Here is a 20,144-nt window from a genome sequence, read left to right as displayed (position 1 = left end):
TTTCTCCCCTCCTATCTTAGCACTCTTCCTGGCTCCAGTGGTAGAGTGCATAGTGGAAGATTCCATGTTTACGGTAGAAATTCCTCCTGGTAAAGAAGTGTGGCGCGCTGTTATGACCATTAGGTGGAATTTAACCAGAATGAAGGAGGAATTTCCTGGAGCTGTTTCACAACACAACACAAACCTTAGGCTGGGTCACCCCTGACTGGAAGCTTATTCTATTCAAAGCTAGCCAAGATGTCACGAGACAATAGTGGATGAATGATCTAAATTGGCTTAATATCATAAACACACTTCAAACATCTGAGCCAGGAAGTACACTGAAGCAGAGGCTTTGCCCAACAAGCGGCCATCACCCATTTCCTGCCCATATGAGGTGATAAAAAAGGACCAAACGCATCACAGGTCTGACCTTTTGTCTTTCAAAGTGCAAATGTGGAAATCAACAGCTACTGCTCTTTTCCCCACCGGTTTGTGTTTAGGACAAAGGTCTGTATAGTTCATTTACTAGGGATGTAACCATATGTTCGGGCTAAACTCACCATTCAGTACGATTCACAATTTTAAGTCCGCCATATGATTTTCTTGAGATTTGTTTTTAAACAAAATAAGCTGCAGACAAATTATGTCTGAAAAATATCCCTTTATTTATATAAACTGAGATGAACACAAGGTCTGAACTCGATGCCACCTAAGTGTACCAGGTAATGCACATTCTGTCTTATCTGGCGCCCTGATAAGGTTGTTTTGAGTTAGAATAACCTTTTGACCAATCTGACTCAAAAGCGGATTATGCCCTATTCTGTTAAAAATTGCATTTTTTTTAGTATCAACTGGTTGTAATCTTCACAGATTTGTATAGATTTTTAGCCGATTCACGGTGCATTGTTTCTTCCCTATAATTCACTGTAAAATTTTGTAACCAACACCATCACAAAACCACACAAATCATGCAATGGAAGGACTGTTTTATTCAAGGGTTCCATTGTCATTGGTAGGTGGGTATGAAAATCAGGAAGCCGTTTACACAATAACCTTTAAAAATCAACATGCGGTGATCATGAAGTCACATGAAGAAGACCCTATAGATGCTAAAAGAAGAGTTAGGAAAATGGTGTCTGCTCAGAACACTCCATGATTTTCACAGTGACCGGGTACTTCTTACCTTAATACCATAATTCATGTTTCCTATATTTCAAATGGTGCATTTAGTTCTGACACAGAACAGTCAAACATAGAAAAGGAGCAGGACTTCTTGTTTTCTTTCCTTTGAGGACGTACCACAGTCCAGTCGGACACTGGTCTTCTGTTGAATACCAGTGCAGAGTATCAGCATATGTCTGGTGTATAGAACAGTCTGGTCCACTCACTCTGTTGAGAATGTATTTTGTTGGGATGGCATGTTAAGAAGAGGGCATCTGATTAGACCCCATGGGATAATGTCCCTGTGAAGGGATTGGCTGGAGGGACCGCACAAGGATTGGCAAACATCTCAGTCTGACTTGGCGTACCACCAGAAGCCCCAACAGGTAAATGGCTGAAGCTCCATTATGATTGTGTAATATACACACACACACACACACACATTCAAGCAGGCACACACGCACACCCATGCACAGACACACACACACACACACACATTAACACACATATACACCAGCTGCTTTCTTTCAGCTTTGGATTCCCATTCACGCTTCAGCACAGTGGAGTCACCTCTCACTGCCATGTCCAAAAACAATAGGAAAAAAAACCTTCAAGCTCATCCTCTCTGGAAAGGATACGACTTCAGCATTGTTGCTTTAAGCTTGAGTCGATGCCCCGGGGCCAAGGATGGGGCTTCCAAAGAAAAAGGGGGCAGACAAAACTTGGCACCGGATCATGTCTGGGATACATCAATGGCAGTTCCTCAGCAGAGTGTGACCCTGTGTCTGCCCAAGCAGACGGGAGTTCCACTGGGAGAGATGAAGATGTACACATTTCCATGGTGACGAAAGAGACAAGAAGGATCTCGGGCACTCAGAAAGGTCACATGCTTCCGCTCCAGCGAAGCGATAACAGTTTCTCTGTGCTCTTTCTTTGTGATCGTTTTACACTTGATCAAAGTTCTGGAAATGTATCGTCTTCTGTATAATTAAAAAAAAAAAATTCAAAACCAAAAAAAGAATAAAAATAGGTCAGAAAGTCTTTTCTTTCTTATTTCTTTCCATAAGGCACTAGTTTATTCTCTTCTTCTCATTATAATCTTCTCAGGTAGTGCTGGTGGGCCCGAACCAAAAGCCTAAGGCTGGATTTCAGACGTAAGCCCCAAGAGCTGCGTGGAACTCTGTGAGGCACTGAACAAGCTGCTGGAATTTGGGTCGCTCCTCCGGGTCCAAGGCCCAGCAACAGGCCATCACAGCAAACCTTCATTAGCACATTGAAAAGAGAGACGGGGCAAAAGGATTATTAACACCAGTCAGTGAATAAATCTGGCAAGACAGTAAGACATTGACAGTTTTAATGACTCTCAAAGCATCACTATTACGCAGGCTTACAGAATGGTTACAGCTGTCACATAAGACAGTGTTGATCACTGTGAGAGCACTCTCACAGAATCACCAGCACCCCAATAACTTGACTAAAGGTTCCTTGAGGACATCTTGACTGTATCCACACATACTCAATGGAGGGCACGCCGAGAGGCTGTTCTAATGATACAGTGAATTGTGTAATCTATGTGCACACTTGGTTCACGGCACAAGAATAAAAAATGGGGGGGGGGGCACACAACTTTCCCATCCATCACTACCTGCCTCAGCATTGTCTGTGCTAAAACTTCCCATTGTCGCATACACAGAAAACAACCCCACTCAACACCTATTCTTTGGCAGAGGAAAAGCTGGATTGGGAGATCCAGTCATCTGATTAGGTCTTCCTGCGAAGTTCCGGAGGTTGCGCATCAGGCAACAGATCGGGTCCTGTTCGTGTGACTGACAGGGGGGCTAAAGACTAAAGGGGAGGTGATGGTGGAGGAAGGGGGGGTGGGGGGTGGGCTGGCGGTGGTTTGTGATTTCTGGCGGGAGTTGTGGATAGGTGATCCAACTCTTCTGTGTTTGGAGGATGTCGATAAGGTTCTGCTGTAATTGTACGAGTAGCCAGCAGTTATTTGACACTGGGTCAAGTCTGTTAATGTCCACGCTCTCGCTCCGACGGGGAGTCGAGGGTTTAGGGTGTGGGGTCGTGTCGGTGTTGCAAGTCCTCCTGGGTAACTGGCTTCCTTTTGCAAATGTGTGGCAGACACAGTTCAGATGAAAAGATAAGAGGCCCTATTGATTGCGGTAATGACTTGTCAATCATTGTTGAGGGAAAGTCATATTTTGGCACATATTTGTTGATCTGATCGACAAATTGTTCTATCTGTGTGAATGCCTCTCATACATTTCCCGACAACTGACCACGTAATAACTGCTTTTGTACATTGATCAGAATCACAATGTTCTAAGAAAAAAGGCCTTTTTCCTTTAAACAAACACCACGCTTCCCAGTAAGTGACCACATATGTGTGCAGAAGGTGCAGAACTCACAGCTCATCAGGGCAGTTGATTGGCTGTGCTATTCGGTAGCCGTCCTTCAGGTAGGCGGCCATCTCGAAGGGGTCGATGTCCACGTACGGGGTCTGACCCAGGGTCATCAGCTCCCACAGACTCACACCGAAAGCCCACTGAGGAGAGAGAAATATTACGAAGACACAATGAGGAACAAGACGACATACAGAACAGGGAAAGGGAGGGAGGGAGGGAGAGAGCGAGAGAGAGGATGGTTAAAGGTCAAAGAACGTAGAAAGATTAACGAAAAAAGGGGAAGGAGAGAATGACTGATGAAAATGAACAATAGAATGATTTGATGCGTCATCATTTTAGACAGCCACCGCAATCTCACTTGCAAAGACAGTCAGTGTCTACTTTCTAACAGTTCCTGGAAGTGCTCCATGCCTGCACACCCCCAGGTAGTAAGAAAAACAAGCAAACCAACGAGAACTTTTGACTGCAGATGGCACCATTATGAAAAGACAACAATGCAAGCCCTCAACAGGGCAACGTTTAATTTCTGACAGATGAGCGGAGTGTTGCACTGATTGGTAGTCTTCCATCGCGCGGCTGGCGCTGCCAAAGTGGCGTCATATAGCTGTGGTCTTCACTTATGGCTTCTTGAATGTTGAGCAATGTGATGAAAATCAGCTTTACTTTTCTGTGCTCTCCCCAAAAGTCCAGGTCCCCGCAGACTTGTGGCTTTAGTTCTTGTCTTGATGGGAGGGAGCTAGGATGTGTGTGTGTGTGTGTGTGTGTGTGTGTGTGTGTGTGTGTGTGTGGGGGGGGGTGGATTAGTGGGGTAGGGGGTAATGTCCCCTTTAGGGACCAACGAGGGCCATGCGGTGCCAGTTAGCGTTCTACGAACAAAGCGTTCCAGACACAATGCTCGGAAACTTCAGTTTATTCAATTGGGCCTTGGGGTGCAAATTGTTTTTTTTTTTTTTTGAAAACTAAACATTTTTGTGGATTTGTTTTATAAAGTGGGTTAATGAGGGTCCACAGAGCTACAGCACATTAAGGCAGACATTGTTCACTGACGGCTGAGGTGATGTGCACACAGGTTAAATGCTGGGTGCATCCTGACAGCTGACAAAAAACAAACAAACAAAAAACAAACAAACAAACAAACAAACAAAAACAAAAGAGCTAGTTTGGCTCTGCTGAACATTTTCCCAACATTCCAGGGAAAGGTGCTGTAACTTCCATTGTGTCTATATCCTAATGCAAAAGCCGGTCCTGACTATGAGGTCCTCAACAGACAGACACATGGAAATAAATATGAACATCCCTCTATAATGCAAACATATCTTGGATGAGTATGGTGATGTGAATCTCTCTCCCATACACCACCTAACTAACTGTGTTGGTGATAGATTATCTGGGCAGTACACTCATACTGGTACACATATACACCACCAATTATACACAAAACAAAAAGTGAGCAGAGGTATGACACACACACACGATAAATACCCACTGCCAACATTCCTCAGGTGTGACCGTGACAGGGAGAGAAACTCTCTCCCCCACATCAGCCCAGTCCCAGTGCCAGTAATGGCCATGTCATCAGGAAGCGCCCACGCCTCTTACAGTAGGCCTAGCAGGGTTCCTGTTTCTGTTTCCTGTTCCTTTTTAGTGTGAAACAGAAGTCGCTTATGATGTATACATGCACACATAACAATTGTACGTTGGGGCTTGAAATGTTTACATGCAAGCTACCATAGATGCGTAAGTGCGGCCGAGATCGGCCAGTATTCAGTGCACAGCTCGGTCATAGGCGCCTCTGGGTACACAGAAAATGGCTAGAAGACTAAGTAAATGCAAGGACAAATGGTTACGTTTACGGTTACTAAGACAAACGTTCTGGATTATGTCCCTTGTGTCCATCGCAAGGGTCTATGTAAGTGCATGTAAATGTTGGTGCAGGGGGTCTGCATGCACAGCCTCTGAACGTGTGTCTAATTGTGTCTGTCTACATGTGTGTGTGTGTGCATAAGAGAGACTTTGTGAGTATTGGCAAGTGAGACCTGTTGTGTTCAGAACGCCTATTGAGCTCATCTCTTGGCTTGGGTACGCGCTGCCTAGCAACAGAGCGCTCTGCCAGCAGGCATCCTGGTCCCACCAGGCTGGGCAGTGCTCCTCATCCCACCCTGCCTCATCCCGTCCCTCCGCCTGCCTGCCCGTCCGCCCAGACACCCTCCATTGTTGGGGGCCTGCTGTCTGGCCAGCATTGTTCCACACCTATGCTACAAGGATGGAGGGAGGTCACTGTGGCCTGAAGAACGCATCACAAGAAGGGAAGAAGCGAAGGAGGGAGGGGAGAGGGGAGGGGGTCCTTCCTGACAGTGCAAAGCATCCTTCCTGCCAGGCAGCCAGGAGCCAGTTCAGAGGTCTCCCAGAACGGGTGTGCCTGGCTTGGGATCGCATGCCGAGCCTGACCCCCCGCCACCCCTTGTTAATTTCCCCTTCTGTGCGGGCGAAAAAAAACACTTGAGACTCGCGACACGGCTGCCTGCCTGCCTGCCTGCCTGCCTACACTGGTTCCTGATGAAGGGGCTACCGTTTCCAATATCACCACCTCTCCAAACATCTGGACTGAAGGAGGTGAGGCGGGGAAAACAATACACTCCTTAGGTTTTGGCGAGCAGAACAATGCAGCGCTGTTGAGAGGTGCATTCATCAGGATGAACACATACAAAAGCCTAGGGGGCACTGTTGAAGGCCACAAACGACTCCCCTCGCCTGCCAAAAAAACATTGCTCCTCGTCTCAAGTCTCCACATGCTGGTCATTATGGATATTGTGGGCAATCAAGTACTGATTACACTGTTGAACATGCAGGCTTTAACGCTTACAAGATGTATTATACTGACATACTCTTTCAAAAAAAACGTGACAAAATGTGATGATGGACCTTGAATAGACTAAAGACAGAATTGGGAGCGAAAGAATTCTACTTGTCCTGTCCTGTTCCGATATTTTGTTCCAAGTGCTTAAGCTAACAGTGATTATGTCCTAATTGCCATCACTACAACTAATGTTCTGGGAAAAAATGTCTCCAAGATTCTCCTGAGATTTGTAATCACAGAGAAAAACAGCTGAATAATACATAAAACCGTACTAACCAATCAGGAGAGGGACAAAGCCATCCAACTATATAGCCTTTCCAAAGCACTCTCAAAAGGATGGTTGGACACCCATGGAGACAGTGAAGGAATCCTGGGACAAGACTGAAGCGTACCACTGCACACTCATTTCAAGACTTAACACAATATGAAAGTGATTTCAGAGATGGATATGAGATGAGGAATGAGGACAAGTAAACAAAACAAAACAAAAAAACCTGAGTGCACTTTGAGTAAAGGGTTCTCACCACGTCGCTGGCGCTGGAGAAGTCATTGTTGAGCAGGCTCTCCAGGGCCATCCAGCGCACGGGCCGGTTCTCGTTGTCCCCCAGGCAGTGGTAGTCCATGGGGAACAGGTCTCGGGCCAGGGCGTTGTCTGTGATCTTCACCTGCATGCTGTCGTCAATGCTGTGGAGACGTTTTTAGATTAGATTAGATTCAACTTTATTGTCATTGTACGTGCATATGAAAGTCACATGTATGAGCATGACGCCTTTCACGCTCTCAGATTGCATGTTCATTTGGAGTCCAACAGTGAGCTTGAAGTGATTTTCGTGTGATGCTTTTAATGATTATGGCATTTGCATTGTGTTTTTGGTGCCTTCCAAGGGTTGAAGCTTTCGAATAATTAATACAAGCCCAGAATGCCAAGGGAGGGTGGTCGCAACTTACACACAGTTTCTGGCTGCCAGGTCTTTATGGATGACCTCTCTTCGTGCCAGGTAACTCATCCCGCATGCGACCTGAATGGCCATGTGTACCAGGTCCTGCTGTGAGATGGCCTAAGAGAGAGAGAGAGAGACGGATGGGGAAGAGCTATTAGGAGGGAGGCAGACCAGGAAGGTGTAAAAAAGGGAACGACTGAAATGGAGATGAAACAATTTTAACTGAATTGAGAAATAATTAGTGTAAATGATTAGACATTTTTTAAAAATAATTTGAGTGCATAAAGGACGGAACAGGGTACAACTCTAAGTGAAGCGTGAACAACAACAGATTAAGGGGCAAAGAATTTAAAAGAATTCCTCTAAAGGCTGCCTGCTCTACTTTTTATGCAAGTGCCAACAAAACCATGTTTGCTGAAAGTATTTTGATGTCTTGATGCCATTATGCTGATTATTTCCATAGCTTACATAAATACTCCCTACCTTAGGCACCTGGCAAGCGTACAGAGGGGAGCTACCATGCCAAGACCAGGAGAGCACCATGAGGGAAGGGCCTAATATTACGCTGGTACAGTGTTTCCCAACTCTATTACAGGAGATTAGCGAAACTGTACATGTTAAGCTTTTTGTAAACCTGAGAGAGAAACCGAGAGTGAACGAGAAAGAGACGGAGTCGGAGAACAACGCGAGACATGTTCAGCGAGCTGGGAGCAGTATTGGGAAATGAGAAGCTGGCACCTGCTGCCATCACTGTGGAGGCCCAACCTAGTGTTCTGAACTTCTCTCTTAACAGATTTACGATTCCTTCACTCATCGGTCACTGGCCCGTGACTAAAGGCGTTGGGTTACGGCACCACTCCCTGACCAACCCCATAAGATACACCACCTGGCCCAAATATATGTTGAAAGATCCTACAATTAAACTCTGGTGTGTGAGTATGATGGATATGACACAAGGGCTGGTTGGCACCCATCAATTTTAAGGTGCTGTTGGCAGACATGCATGCATCACTCTCTCTCTCTGTCTCTCACACACTCACACAATGAGGCATTCAAATGAGTTATGCATCTGTATCAGAGATGTTCCCCATCAGCCAACCTGAGCAGATGTTCAGAGGTGAAAATCATAGTCTAAAACCATTCAGCAATGGAGCCCTCTCTGGAAGGCATTCAGGCACTGGAGGCACTGGAGCTTCTAACTAATGCTATGCCACTGATTTACGACCCTGGGCTTTATTGCAACAGCAGCAAAGGAGGAAAATACATGAAAGTAGTTTGTGATTTTCATTCTTGCTCAGCCCCGATAATTGCTTTAAGTGCATGGAGGAGAGCAGAGAGGCGCAGGCAAGGGCAGAATGTGTAATTTGAAATCGCATAAAAGCCTTGCTCATTCTATCGTGTGTGTGTGTGTGTGTGTCTGCATGTCTCTGATTTCAATAGACGCAGTAGCAAGCTTCATCTTGTGGTGAAACAAAAATTCTTAGCTTTAAGAAACCCCCACTAGTTTAGTTAGCGGGCCGATTGATCGTCTGGGGCTGCGGCATTCTACCCCTTGCCACTCGCACCCCTCCCACTGGCTCTCGAGGCCGACGCCAAGTGGATCTGAGACCCCCTGGGCTGAAGCGGCACAAAAGCCTGATTGTTTTGGGTTTTATTCCCACCCCTTTCCCCAACTTCCACCCCCACCTCCTTCTGTTTTGGAAGCCCGTATTCCTCCATCCTACATCAGAGAGAGCACTTTCTTTTTTTCTTTTTTTTTTACAAAGGTATACGGTGGTTTGATGTCAACTGGTGCATCTCGCAAAGGGAAAATCGTGGCGCTTTCGGTTGTGGGAGTGCAATTAAACGCGGCAAACATCAACTCCGCAGGTGTTTCGCTCAAGGGCGCCGTTCTCTTGCTGCGCTCTGTCTGATGAGCTTCCCACAGCGGGCACGCCGCTCGGCGCAACACCTGACCCGCATTAGTCTGGCATGGTAACGTCGACGAGACCAGACTGGAGCGCGTGGAGGGGTTGAGGGGTTGGGTGCGTAACGCCTAGCCTTCAGGGGTAATGGGCAGGCGTCTGCGAGAGGACACGCGCTCTCCATCGGCCGAACGTGGAGCAGGAGCAGGAGCAGGAGCCTTACCTGTGGATTATTGGCCTCAGCCAGCTTGCACTGTCGCAGGAAGAGCTTGAGATTACCCCAGTTCATGTAGGGCAGCAGGACCATGGGCTTCTCTCCGTCCTCTATGCACACGTGGCTTATGGGTAACAGGTTCCTGCAGAAACGAAGTGGGGTTGGGGGGGGGGGCAAGAAAAAGTGGGAGGATGAGAGGGGGTTGCTTCAGTACATGCTCCAACTAAAATCAAAACCAGCGACTGTCACCAAGCCTTTTGAGATGTTTTGGTGCATTGGGGTGGAGGGGTTAGGGGCAGTCTGTCGTCGTCGAGGAAGGATTCTGTGCATGGGGAAAAGCATAGTCCTGCACATCATTAAAACGGGGATTATACCCCCACGTCATTCCTAATGGCTTCTGGCTCAGGCACAGGGATGAGGGACTGGGAACGATGAAAACAACACCTCATTAAAAGCCTCTGTTAGCGACAGCTGGCTGTGGTCAGCTGAATAGCCACAGGCTGCGGAAACGATGAAAGTAGAGAACGTCAAAATCACAACTATTGACTGCCCGCTCAATTAGCTTTACTATGCTGCCATTACAACAGGATTCTTGGTAGTGTCTTCTGAGACGTTCGAGGGGGGAAGTTACCAAGAAAAACAATCTGATAAAAACGGCCCTTGGGAAACTCAAAGTCCGCTGCGCTCACAGAGTCATTAGTTCAATCATGGCTGATAACCCAAAATGACAAACTGATCTTGTGTTGGAACAGCTTTAACTTACTAGAATTAGATTTGTAAATCTAATATAACAGAAAGGACTACTAAAAAGAAAAAGCTTGCGCATTTCCAATAAACACAATGACATACGCAAGCCTAAGAATAAACATAAGATGCAATCGCTTGCTCATGCATATTGCACCATTCCATATACATGTTCCATCTCTACGCTGCTGCACTAAGTAAGCAGCAGTTTCAACTCCTTTGAGAATTCCAGTGACTGTTCTTTCTTTGAAGATAATGACTCTTTAATGTGGCCAGGAGAAGTGAGGAAGTGAGAGATATGATCAACGATGGGCTCTCCCTCCCGCAATTTACAGTTGAGAGGGTAAAGCTCTTGCGTTGCTAACTGCACAGGGGTGTGTTACTGTTTTGTAACAGGAATGGACATAACTAGACATGTGCAAAACTGTAGATCTGTATAACATAAGATAGACTATAATATTATTATTTACTATAATCCTATTTAGTAGCGGTTTCAATTTTGTTGAGAATTCCTGTGACAGTTCTTTAAAGTAATTCTTTAACCTGGGCAGGAGAAGTGAGGAAGTGAGAGATGTGATCAATGATGTGCTCTCCCTATACTCAGAAGTGACTGGAATGTCTGGAATCGCCTGAGATTTCATAAAAAGTTTCCCATGAACACACTGTACTGATGGAGCACCACCCTGACAACACCACAGTCATGTGTGTCTTAATGGACAAACATTGTCCAAATAGCCCAAATTAAAAGTGGAGACATCCTGAGTATGTGGAAGATTGGATTCCTCTCGGACTTCAAACGCTGTAAACTGGGTGTGTTCGTTCACTAACCACACAGAATGGCGGAGGGTCTCATTTAGAATTTAAGCTGTTAAAATTCCGAAACGATATTAAGACTGTTCATCTTTTATGATGGACAGGAAAACATGAAGTTAAACAACAGCAGCAGTCATACTAAACAAATATGGGCTTGATATTCTATTCAGAAGACAAGAGGACAAGTAGAGAAACAAAGTGGCTTGTTGTCTACACAAGCATTGCCATTTGAACAAAGCCTGACATAAAGTGTGGTTTGATGGGAATGAAAATCAGTAAATAACATATTATGACAGTCTCATTAGTGAAATGAGCATGTGGAAAACATTTAACATTTCAGATATCTGTGGTTGGTACAAATGGTGAGACACAAAAAACAGAAAGTCCTTGGCCCTGATATAGAGATGCCAACAGGTTCAAGTTGTACACAATACTGATTAATTGCAAAGAAATTGTTTTGTTGGACTGTTCATGTCAACATTTCAGTGAGTCCACTATCCAATAAAACAGGTCTAGACCACCTACAGGATCCAAACTTTCCCAGGGTGGGCAAAATAAATGTTTAGATAGTCAACTCTAGGTCTTTTGATACTTGCAGTCTGAGGATAACCTTCAAGTCCAAGTCAGAGATGTTTGACTCACCTGTGGTGTAGACCTCGGAGCTTACAGCTTTCCGTCAACATCATGGTTACCTGCACTTCAGAGGCATGATCTGTGGAGAGTGAGAGTGAGCGAGAGAGTTAATTTCAGAGCAAAAGTTATTTTAGTCAGGGAAGAAAACTCCAAGCCAAGCCAAGCAATGGACCAGTGTGCCAAAGGTGGAACCCCTCACACCCCATTGATGTAATTAGACAGGATGCACACTTATGTATGAATATTTTATGGGTCCGTGCAGCCTTTCAGTGGCTTCAAAAATACCTGCCATTTTAGAGTGTTAACGAGGCCTGGGATCCTGCAGCTCCTCAGTGAGGCTGTTTTTAAAAACCCCATTGGCCTCTCGTCTCGGCCGTGCCAACAGTGATCGTGACAACCAGTGTTCACGTGGAGGTCACTACCAGGCACAGACCCTGCAGGGCCCTGGACTTTCTGCCCTCACTGAGAACCGTCCCCTGGACTTCCTCTGGAGGCCTGCCCCGCCAACCATCCTCAGGCAACTGAAAGACCTGGCCGGCCGTCCAGGGCCAGTTCAGAGGGTCTGGTTTTTTTATCTCCGGCTGCAGCTTTGGCCGGCACTCGCCACTTATGGGTAATCTGTATTGTTTCCTTCCCCCAGGGGCATGCGAAGGGAGGAAGCAGGGCCGGGTTGGCAGGACTTGGCTCTGGCACCGCATGGCATGGCAAACATTGTTTGTCTTGGGGGTGGAGGAGGAGGATGGCGGGTGAGATGCTCCACCCCGTGCCTGGATAAACACAGGCAGCGAGCGCCAGCGCTGAGAGAGGAAGGGAACTTGTGGCCCTGCTGATGTGCCATGAAAACTGGGGGTCAACAGGTCATCTTGAGTGCGACCTTGTGATGGACTGGCATGAGAGAGCTCTGGGGTAGACTTAGAAGCTGTGCCCGGGGCTTGCCAACCCTGTGGCTGGCACCTGATAGTTGTCAGATCAGCATGAGGAACATGCAAAAATCCTGCCATGACGGAGCAGCTACTGCTACAACCCAGCAACTTCCTGTTTATCTGTACATTTTTCAGATTGCTGCCATTACCACCCTTATCACATCCAGACAGCAGCTGGAGGCTATAGATGGCTTATCATAGGAAGGCTAGAACAGATAATAGAGGATGGAGACCATTTATTTAACATAAACTATACAAGTTATGCAATGTATTCTGGCTTCAAGGAAATGACAATGTAATGTACAGCTATGATGAGAGGCTGCTTCACTACAGGATTGCAACAGTGTGTATTATGATAGAGCTAACTGTTTTTTGACAGATCATATGAATAGTTCACGACTTTTCACAATGTGGTTACATGACAGGCTGAAAGACAACACATATCGCTCACATCTCAGGACACACACCTCTACAACCAACCTCTACTAGAATGCCATATTTTCCACAAATATGGAAAACATGCAATATACTTACTGTAATAACAAAATGTCAAGTGGATGGTTCCTAACTAGCATTATCTGGTCAATGAGGACCAGTTTCAAAAGAGAAGAGACAAGTTAAAGTGGTTTGTCTCTCCTGGCATAGACAGTAGTGCAGCCTGGGTGATCTGAACTTCACTACAATAGCCACTTGGTAGCTGTGGCAACATCCTTATGGTGGACCGCTCAAGCATGCAGCCTCCTTGACCACAAGGGAGTATTTTACAGGATAAATGAGCCTTCAGTCATCCTGGCCAAGGTCCAGTAGACGAAAGCTAAGGCCAACATGTTTGAGCCCATACAATTTTCATGAGTCACCCCTCATCAAGCAAAATAAGTTACAACAGTCTCAAAAACAGAATGTTCCAGCCTGTGTAGGAAAAGACACCGAGGGTGACGGAGAGGTCAGAGAATGTGATGGAGGAACACTTAGGGGTTTCACTGGACACAAACACATTGTAGAAATATATATACAAAGAGAGAAAGATGAGAACAATTGATGTAAAAGAGGAGAACAAAATGTAACCACACACATGCACACACAAAAACACGTACTAAGAACACAGCCCCCACCTTTGACTGTTTTCACAAAGACTTGCTTCTCCTTGCTGGGGTCTTTGTCATCCAGAAGGACTCCGTGGAATATGCGGCCAAATGTACCTACAACAGGTGAGAGTGGAGAACTCAATACAAGAGATCCACATTATCACACTACAAATAATTTATAGCATATAGCCTGTTTATGCATCCCTCAAGAAACACACACACACACACACACACACACACACACACACACACACACACACACACACACACACACATGGGATGATGCATTTCCCTCCCTCAATCAAAATCTTGCTTCTCTGCCTGCCTGGTTTCAGGATGAAGGTGGACAGTTTCCTTGTTGTGTGGGGGATATTTCATCTGTCAACAGAATGGGCAACAAATGTGACCAACGTGTTCAGACACACCACGGTGACGCATTTGAAGGTGGGGTTAAGAGAAAAGATACGCGTGAGAGGAGGCAGGCGAAAGAGCCCGTCCTTTGTCGTTTTCCTGCTTTAACGAACGGGAGATGCCAATGCACTTGAGGAAAGATGCAAATTAGGATTGTTGACCGTGTTTCAGATGTTGTGAGCCCATGTCTAGACCTGCCGACTCAACAAAAAGGTTGTTCACTTCCTCAATCAGTTTGACACACTTGAGACGTACGCACTTACTTGAGCACACGTAACCCCCCCCACACACACACACACCCCTCATCTATTAGAGCCAGTTCTCACAGAAATGACGGAGTAACACTCGGTTGATGAGTAAAATTAAAAAAAAAAAAAAAAAAAAAATGGAAAAAGAATGGCTCCAGTCCAAGAGCTCTGGCAAAAACACCACTACTTGCAAAAGAGCCTCTGATAAGGTTAGCTTGAAGGAAACGTGCAGAAATTACAGTGTACAATGAAACCCTCTGCAAGCAGAAGGGGGCAGGTGGACTGAGAAAGCCCTCTGGCCCTCTGTACAACACAGGGAGATGAAGACTGACAACCATACATTTACTGGCATCTGTTGACAGTAGAATGGCAAAGCTTGCGCAACAGCCTAGAGAACAATGTGAAGTGTTCAAAGGTTACATGGGAGAAGTTACACAAGATAAGAGCCATGGAGAAAGAGAAAGAGAAAGATAGAGACAGCGTGTGTGTCCGTGCGTCAGTGGGGAACGTGCAAGATACGTGTGTGTTTGTGCACGGCCTGCCAAGTTCACACTGAGTGGGTGGCCCTTATAGGCGATTAAGCCCCTCAAGCGGCCAATCGAGACCTTTCCCAGAGTTTTATAACTTTCGGCAAATCCCCCAGACTCCGAGAGTGTGAGCCCAGGACGATGATTTAGAGCCACTACAAAATTTAAACAAAAAGACAGCAAGAAGGAAAAAGATTAAATAAACCAGAGCCTGTGGCTGCATGGTCAAATAGAGCCAAGGGTCTGTGAGCGAGTAAGTGTGTGTGGTGTGGTGTGGTGTGGTGTGTGTGTGTGTGTGTGTGTGTGTGTGTGGTGAGGATTTACAGAGCTGTGTGGCAGGCTTTGTTTGCACAGGGCCATGGACTAGAGCGGTGGGATTAGGAGGCTGATTGTGTCAACACATCTAGAGAGAAGAGCAGCAAGGTCGGCCTGTAGCATGGCTAGAGCAGCCTCCTTGCCCCACGGCCCAGGCAAGAAACAATAGTACACTGCCAACATGGATGGTCTCTGCGTGTGTTTGCACGTGTGTGTGTGTGGAGAAGCCATGTGAATATGCAAGACTTTTAAAAAGAGACACATGCATTACATGTTATATGTATGAATGCATGAAAGTGCATGTATGTGTGTGTATACACACACACATACATTTCCAAAATAATAGAGAGTTAAGGTTGTAAGTTGGTTATGGTTATGGGATTTGGCAGACGCCTTTTTCAAAAGCGACATACAAATACACAACAATATAATACTTACATTTATAATTTAACAGGGAACAATTTCAATTGTTGGTCAGACTACATTAAGGAGAACAGCAATAATAACAATGTCAATTCAATCAACTGTTATTATATTATTAATTGAATGGACATTATTGTTTATTATTGCTATTTTCTTTAATTTCCATTGTTTATTTCATTAGGCTATTGATTGAATTGACATTGATGATCAGACTATATTAAGGAGAATAGCAATAATAAACAACATCTTAAATTGTTCCCGGTTAAATTTAAAGTATTATAAAAAGTGTATGCCAAATCCCATAACCGTAACCAAAAGTATTGGGTTACCTGCCTCATTAGCCTAGAAATCTAGACGCACCCTAGCGGCGGCAAATTAATTTGCTCAGCCTGTACGTCTAGTATCAAACCATAGGGATTTCTATTGGCTGACGCCGTGGACTTCATCCAATCACAGCCTATTAGAGAGTCTTAAATGGGCTTAACGACAGTCCTGCGACTGTGAACAACAAGGAAGGTGGCTATGGCTAACTAAGAGCGGTTGTTTGATCGGCGTTAAGCCAACTTTGGAGGAGTTGGACTTGTGCTTTTCTTTGAAAGTTGAGCAACACAATGCACTTAAGTCATTACTTTTGAAGAAGGATGTAGTTGCCGCTTTGGTCGACCGGATACGGATATGGTCGTGAAGCTGGCCTATTGCATGCCTAGGCAGTTTGAAAGACAATTCTCTGCCCGCCCCTTGGATTAAGCGAGGTGAATGGTTCGATTCCAGACTATACATTTCAATGATATAGGATGGCCCGCCAGGCTATTGACTCATATGAATTGCATATGAATTTCAGTGACATCCCATTCTTAATCCATAGGGTTTAATATGACGTCTGTCCACCCTATATACTATAGCAGCTTCAACTCTTCTGGGAAGGCTTTTCACAAGGTTTAGTAGTGTGCTTATGGGAATTTTTGACTATTCTTCCAGAAGTGCATTTGTGAGGTCACACACTGATGTTGGACGAGAAGGCCTGGCTCTCAGTCTCCGCTCTAATTCATCCCAAAGGTGTTCTATAGGGTTGAGGTCAGGACTCTGTGCAGACCAGTCAAGTTCATCCACACCAAACTCACAAAATTCCAATAAACACACTCCTAAACCTTGTGGAAAGCCTTCCCAGAAGAGCCGAGGCTGCTATAGTTGCAAAGGGAGGACCGACGTCAGATTAAACTCTATGGATTAAGAATGGGAAGTCACTTAAATTCATATGCGAGTCAAGGCAGGTGACCCAATACTTCTGCCAATATAGTGTGTGTATGTGTGTGTCTGTGTGTGTGTGTGTGTGTGTGTGTGTGTGTGGGTGTGTGTCATTTTGTAAAGGAGTTTATACAGTATATGTACATTTGGGTGTGTAAATGTACTACATATGGACTATTTCCTCCATTCCCATTTAGTACTAAAACTGCTTTGTTTTGTATTTAATATGAGACAATTAGAAGAAAATGAATGAATGAAATAAAGCAAACCAAAATAAACCAAGCACTCCTGCAGTAAAGACACCACACCTTCATGCAGGACGTCCCGTAGTGTGACCCTCTCCCGGGAGATAGCGATGTCTTTGACCTTGGCTTTGGCCTCCATCAGGGTCACGCTCCTCAGGTCGTTCTTCTCGATGCGAAGCGAGGGATAGCCTGCAGACACACACGCAGGCAGAATTTTAAATCAGCGCGCAATCTTTATCGCCCAAGACATATTCTTCAATAAGGTGCTGTTTGTTTAAACAAAGTGCCCTTTACACGTTCACAACATGCAAAATGAATCAGAGCTTGGCAATCGGTGAGCAGGTACTGGCGCAATATGGCAGTCAGAGATCAGATAAGCCATTAGAATACGCAGGCATTCACACCCACATCCCACACTTACACAAACTTGGCAACGACATACTTGAAAGGTGACGTCTGGGGAGTGTAATTTATTTTCTTCCTTTCCAAAGTTTTTATTATTTATTTTTATTACATTTTAAGTGTGATGTAATTATAATTTGGTGTAAATTTCCCCCCCTGTGAGATGTGTTGTGTGTGTGTGTGTAAGTGATTACTTGGCCTCTCTTGCAGTCTGACAGGTCTGCACACATAATCTTGTCTGACATTGTTTATATTCACATCCAAACTCATGTCTCAGTTGCCTGCAGCCTCTAATATCCTTCTGAGTGAAATCCTTTTAAAATGAGCCCTTTGTCCTGATATATTTACAATTATGCCTTCTATCTCCAAAGTGCTTGATGAAACTTTTGAAAGGAGACCTTTCATCCAAATATAATCCAGTTACATCACACAGGTCTTTTCGTTTACGACTGTGGTGCTCTGCCAAACGGCAGATCCATGTTTTCACAATTAGACCTTCTGTTCTCCATGAGAGGGTGTCTTTGACTGGCAGGTTTAGGGGGCTCAGGAAGTTCCCTTCCAGGCCTGCAAGGTGAGCCCACTGTGATGCCTCATAATGAAACAGCACCTTGTGAATAACACACCATGAGTCAGACGCGGTGTGCACTTACGCAGCCGTAAACACACAGCTGGGGACACAGAGAACCTGGGGCTCCGCAAGCGGAAGAGCGATTGTTTGTGAACAAATTGAAAAACTTCCACTGTTGCGTCGCGGCGTAATAAAAAGAGGCATGTTTCATGCGGGCTGGGAAAGGCCAGCTGTCTCTGCAGAGGTAGTTGAGAACATTTGTTTCGCAGTATTATTCAAGTGACTTTTTCTGTCAAGTGAAGCCCCTGATAATCTAAAACACAAACACAAATAAGCACATACACATAAGAAATGTCTACACACTTGGCTGAACATGCACAGAGACACCATTACTGTGAATGGTCATAACAAAGACCAGATTTTTCATAAAGCGCATAAGCAGCAAATCTGAAAGCAGGCGAGCATGCTTCTCAGCTTCAGTCTCATCACTAATCTAAAGCAATTAAATAAACAACTGACCTTTATACAGCATAGGTTAATGCAATTTATTTAAATGCACAACCTCTCTCTAAACATGTAAGAAATTAACATACCAAAAAAAACACAAAAAAAACACCATCAGCTTTCAGAAGCCTTTTCTATGGTTTTATCTGAACACTATGGGAGTCTGGGCAGGCTTGTGAAGAGAATGCTGTCTAAGTTAGTCCTCTTAAGGACTGGAGATATGCACCCAGGGATGGCAAATGCATCCTTCGAATAGCTGAAAGAAGGAGGGACGGATACGAAGACAAGGGAGGAAAAAAAGAGACAAGGGAGAAAAAGAAGTGCCATTGCATGCAGTCTGACTTGTGTATTTATGCTGCCCCCTGCTGGATGTTTCTGGTAAATCTTCTGAGGCAGCATAGTCGAACACACTACTCAGCATAGAGTCTTTAGTAGAGTCACTGACTGCATTCATCTGTATTAGAGACACTGAAATAGTGCTCCCAAGTGGTAGACATGACTAATTACACAAACATTACTGGTGGCGAAGGAACAGACAACTCTGCTGAGAGCACGCAGGAGATTACAGAGCATCACAGGCAGTAGGAATTATTTAAGAGACATGTCAGCATTACACAATGCCATGCTACAACGTGAATAGAGAAAAGAAAGAGCTTCTTCACCATAAGGGCAATAGATTCCATGTATCAAGGATCCTTATAAAGAAACCTTACTAGAGCGAAACCTGGACTTTTCACTTGCGTTGCATGTAGGCTTATCTGCTCTTATATTTATATTGGATGAACACTGTTATAATGCAAACTTGGTCTGAACAATACATAATCTGCCATGGGGCAGCCGTGGCCTACTGGTTAGCACTTCGGACTTGTAACCGGAGGGAAAGGCACCTAACCCTTCACTGCTCCCCGAGCGCCGCTGTTGATGGCAGGCAGCTCACTGAGCCGGGATTAGTGTGTTTCACTAATTCACGGATTGGACGAAAGTGGTTACTAATGTTAACATGTAAACATAATGTTTTAGGTACATTGGCATTGCACAAAGGTAGCGCTCATAATAAGACAATCCCATAGTTGTTTACACTCCTTCTCAGGCATTTACCAACATGAATGTACTGATGGCATGTACTAAATGAATGTACTTAAGGCAATGCTAATGAGCTGAGCTCTGGGTCTGAGCTAAACAAAGTACAGACAACAATTAAACAGTCAGCTTACTCATCCAAGAAATCTCCCTTTTTCTACACCACACATATTTTCATGTGTTAAAAATTTAAGTTTATTAAAATTAGTTTCTCTTTAAAACAAAGTGGTCACTGAACTCTAAATTAAGTAACAAGCTAGCTGCATCAGCTCTTTTCCCAACTACCAGAGTGAAACCTCATTGGACAGGAATGCTGAAGCACACTGACTAAACTCCAAATTAAGACAATAATGGTGTGTGGTAGGGAGAGCAAAAATAGAAAAATTGTTGATGGAATTACAACACGTGGTTATGAAATGTCACCAGAGAATTTCAAATCTAAGTGTTTCATATCTGTTCTGACTTAGGCCTTAGATGTGGGTTTCCCGGGTCATTAAGGGTG

At 44.9% G+C, this 20,144-nt stretch overlaps 1 protein-coding gene across 2 annotated transcripts in view; it reads right to left on the bottom strand.

The window, feature by feature from the left end:
- Positions 1 to 951: 951 nt before the first annotated feature.
- Positions 952 to 20,144, bottom strand: part of ryk (receptor like tyrosine kinase) — a 53,713-nt gene continuing 34,520 nt past the window's right edge. For both annotated transcript variants that reach the window (XM_048253299.1, XM_048253300.1), the window contains 8 exons: positions 17,152 to 17,277; positions 13,702 to 13,788; positions 11,676 to 11,745; positions 9,486 to 9,618; positions 7,366 to 7,475; positions 6,942 to 7,101; positions 3,564 to 3,700; positions 952 to 2,403 (listed from right to left, as the gene is read on the bottom strand). In XM_048253299.1, the coding sequence (XP_048109256.1) occupies positions 2,292 to 2,403; positions 3,564 to 3,700; positions 6,942 to 7,101; positions 7,366 to 7,475; positions 9,486 to 9,618; positions 11,676 to 11,745; positions 13,702 to 13,788; positions 17,152 to 17,277 (935 nt within the window). In that variant the 3' untranslated portion in view covers positions 952 to 2,291. The remainder of the gene's footprint in view (positions 2,404 to 3,563; positions 3,701 to 6,941; positions 7,102 to 7,365; positions 7,476 to 9,485; positions 9,619 to 11,675; positions 11,746 to 13,701; positions 13,789 to 17,151; positions 17,278 to 20,144) is intronic.

Source organism: Alosa alosa, chromosome 9 (genome assembly GCF_017589495.1).
Source record: "Alosa alosa isolate M-15738 ecotype Scorff River chromosome 9, AALO_Geno_1.1, whole genome shotgun sequence".
In the NCBI taxonomy this organism is placed as follows: Eukaryota; Metazoa; Chordata; class Actinopteri; order Clupeiformes; family Clupeidae; genus Alosa; species Alosa alosa.
This window is presented reverse-complemented; position numbering and strand designations above follow the sequence as displayed.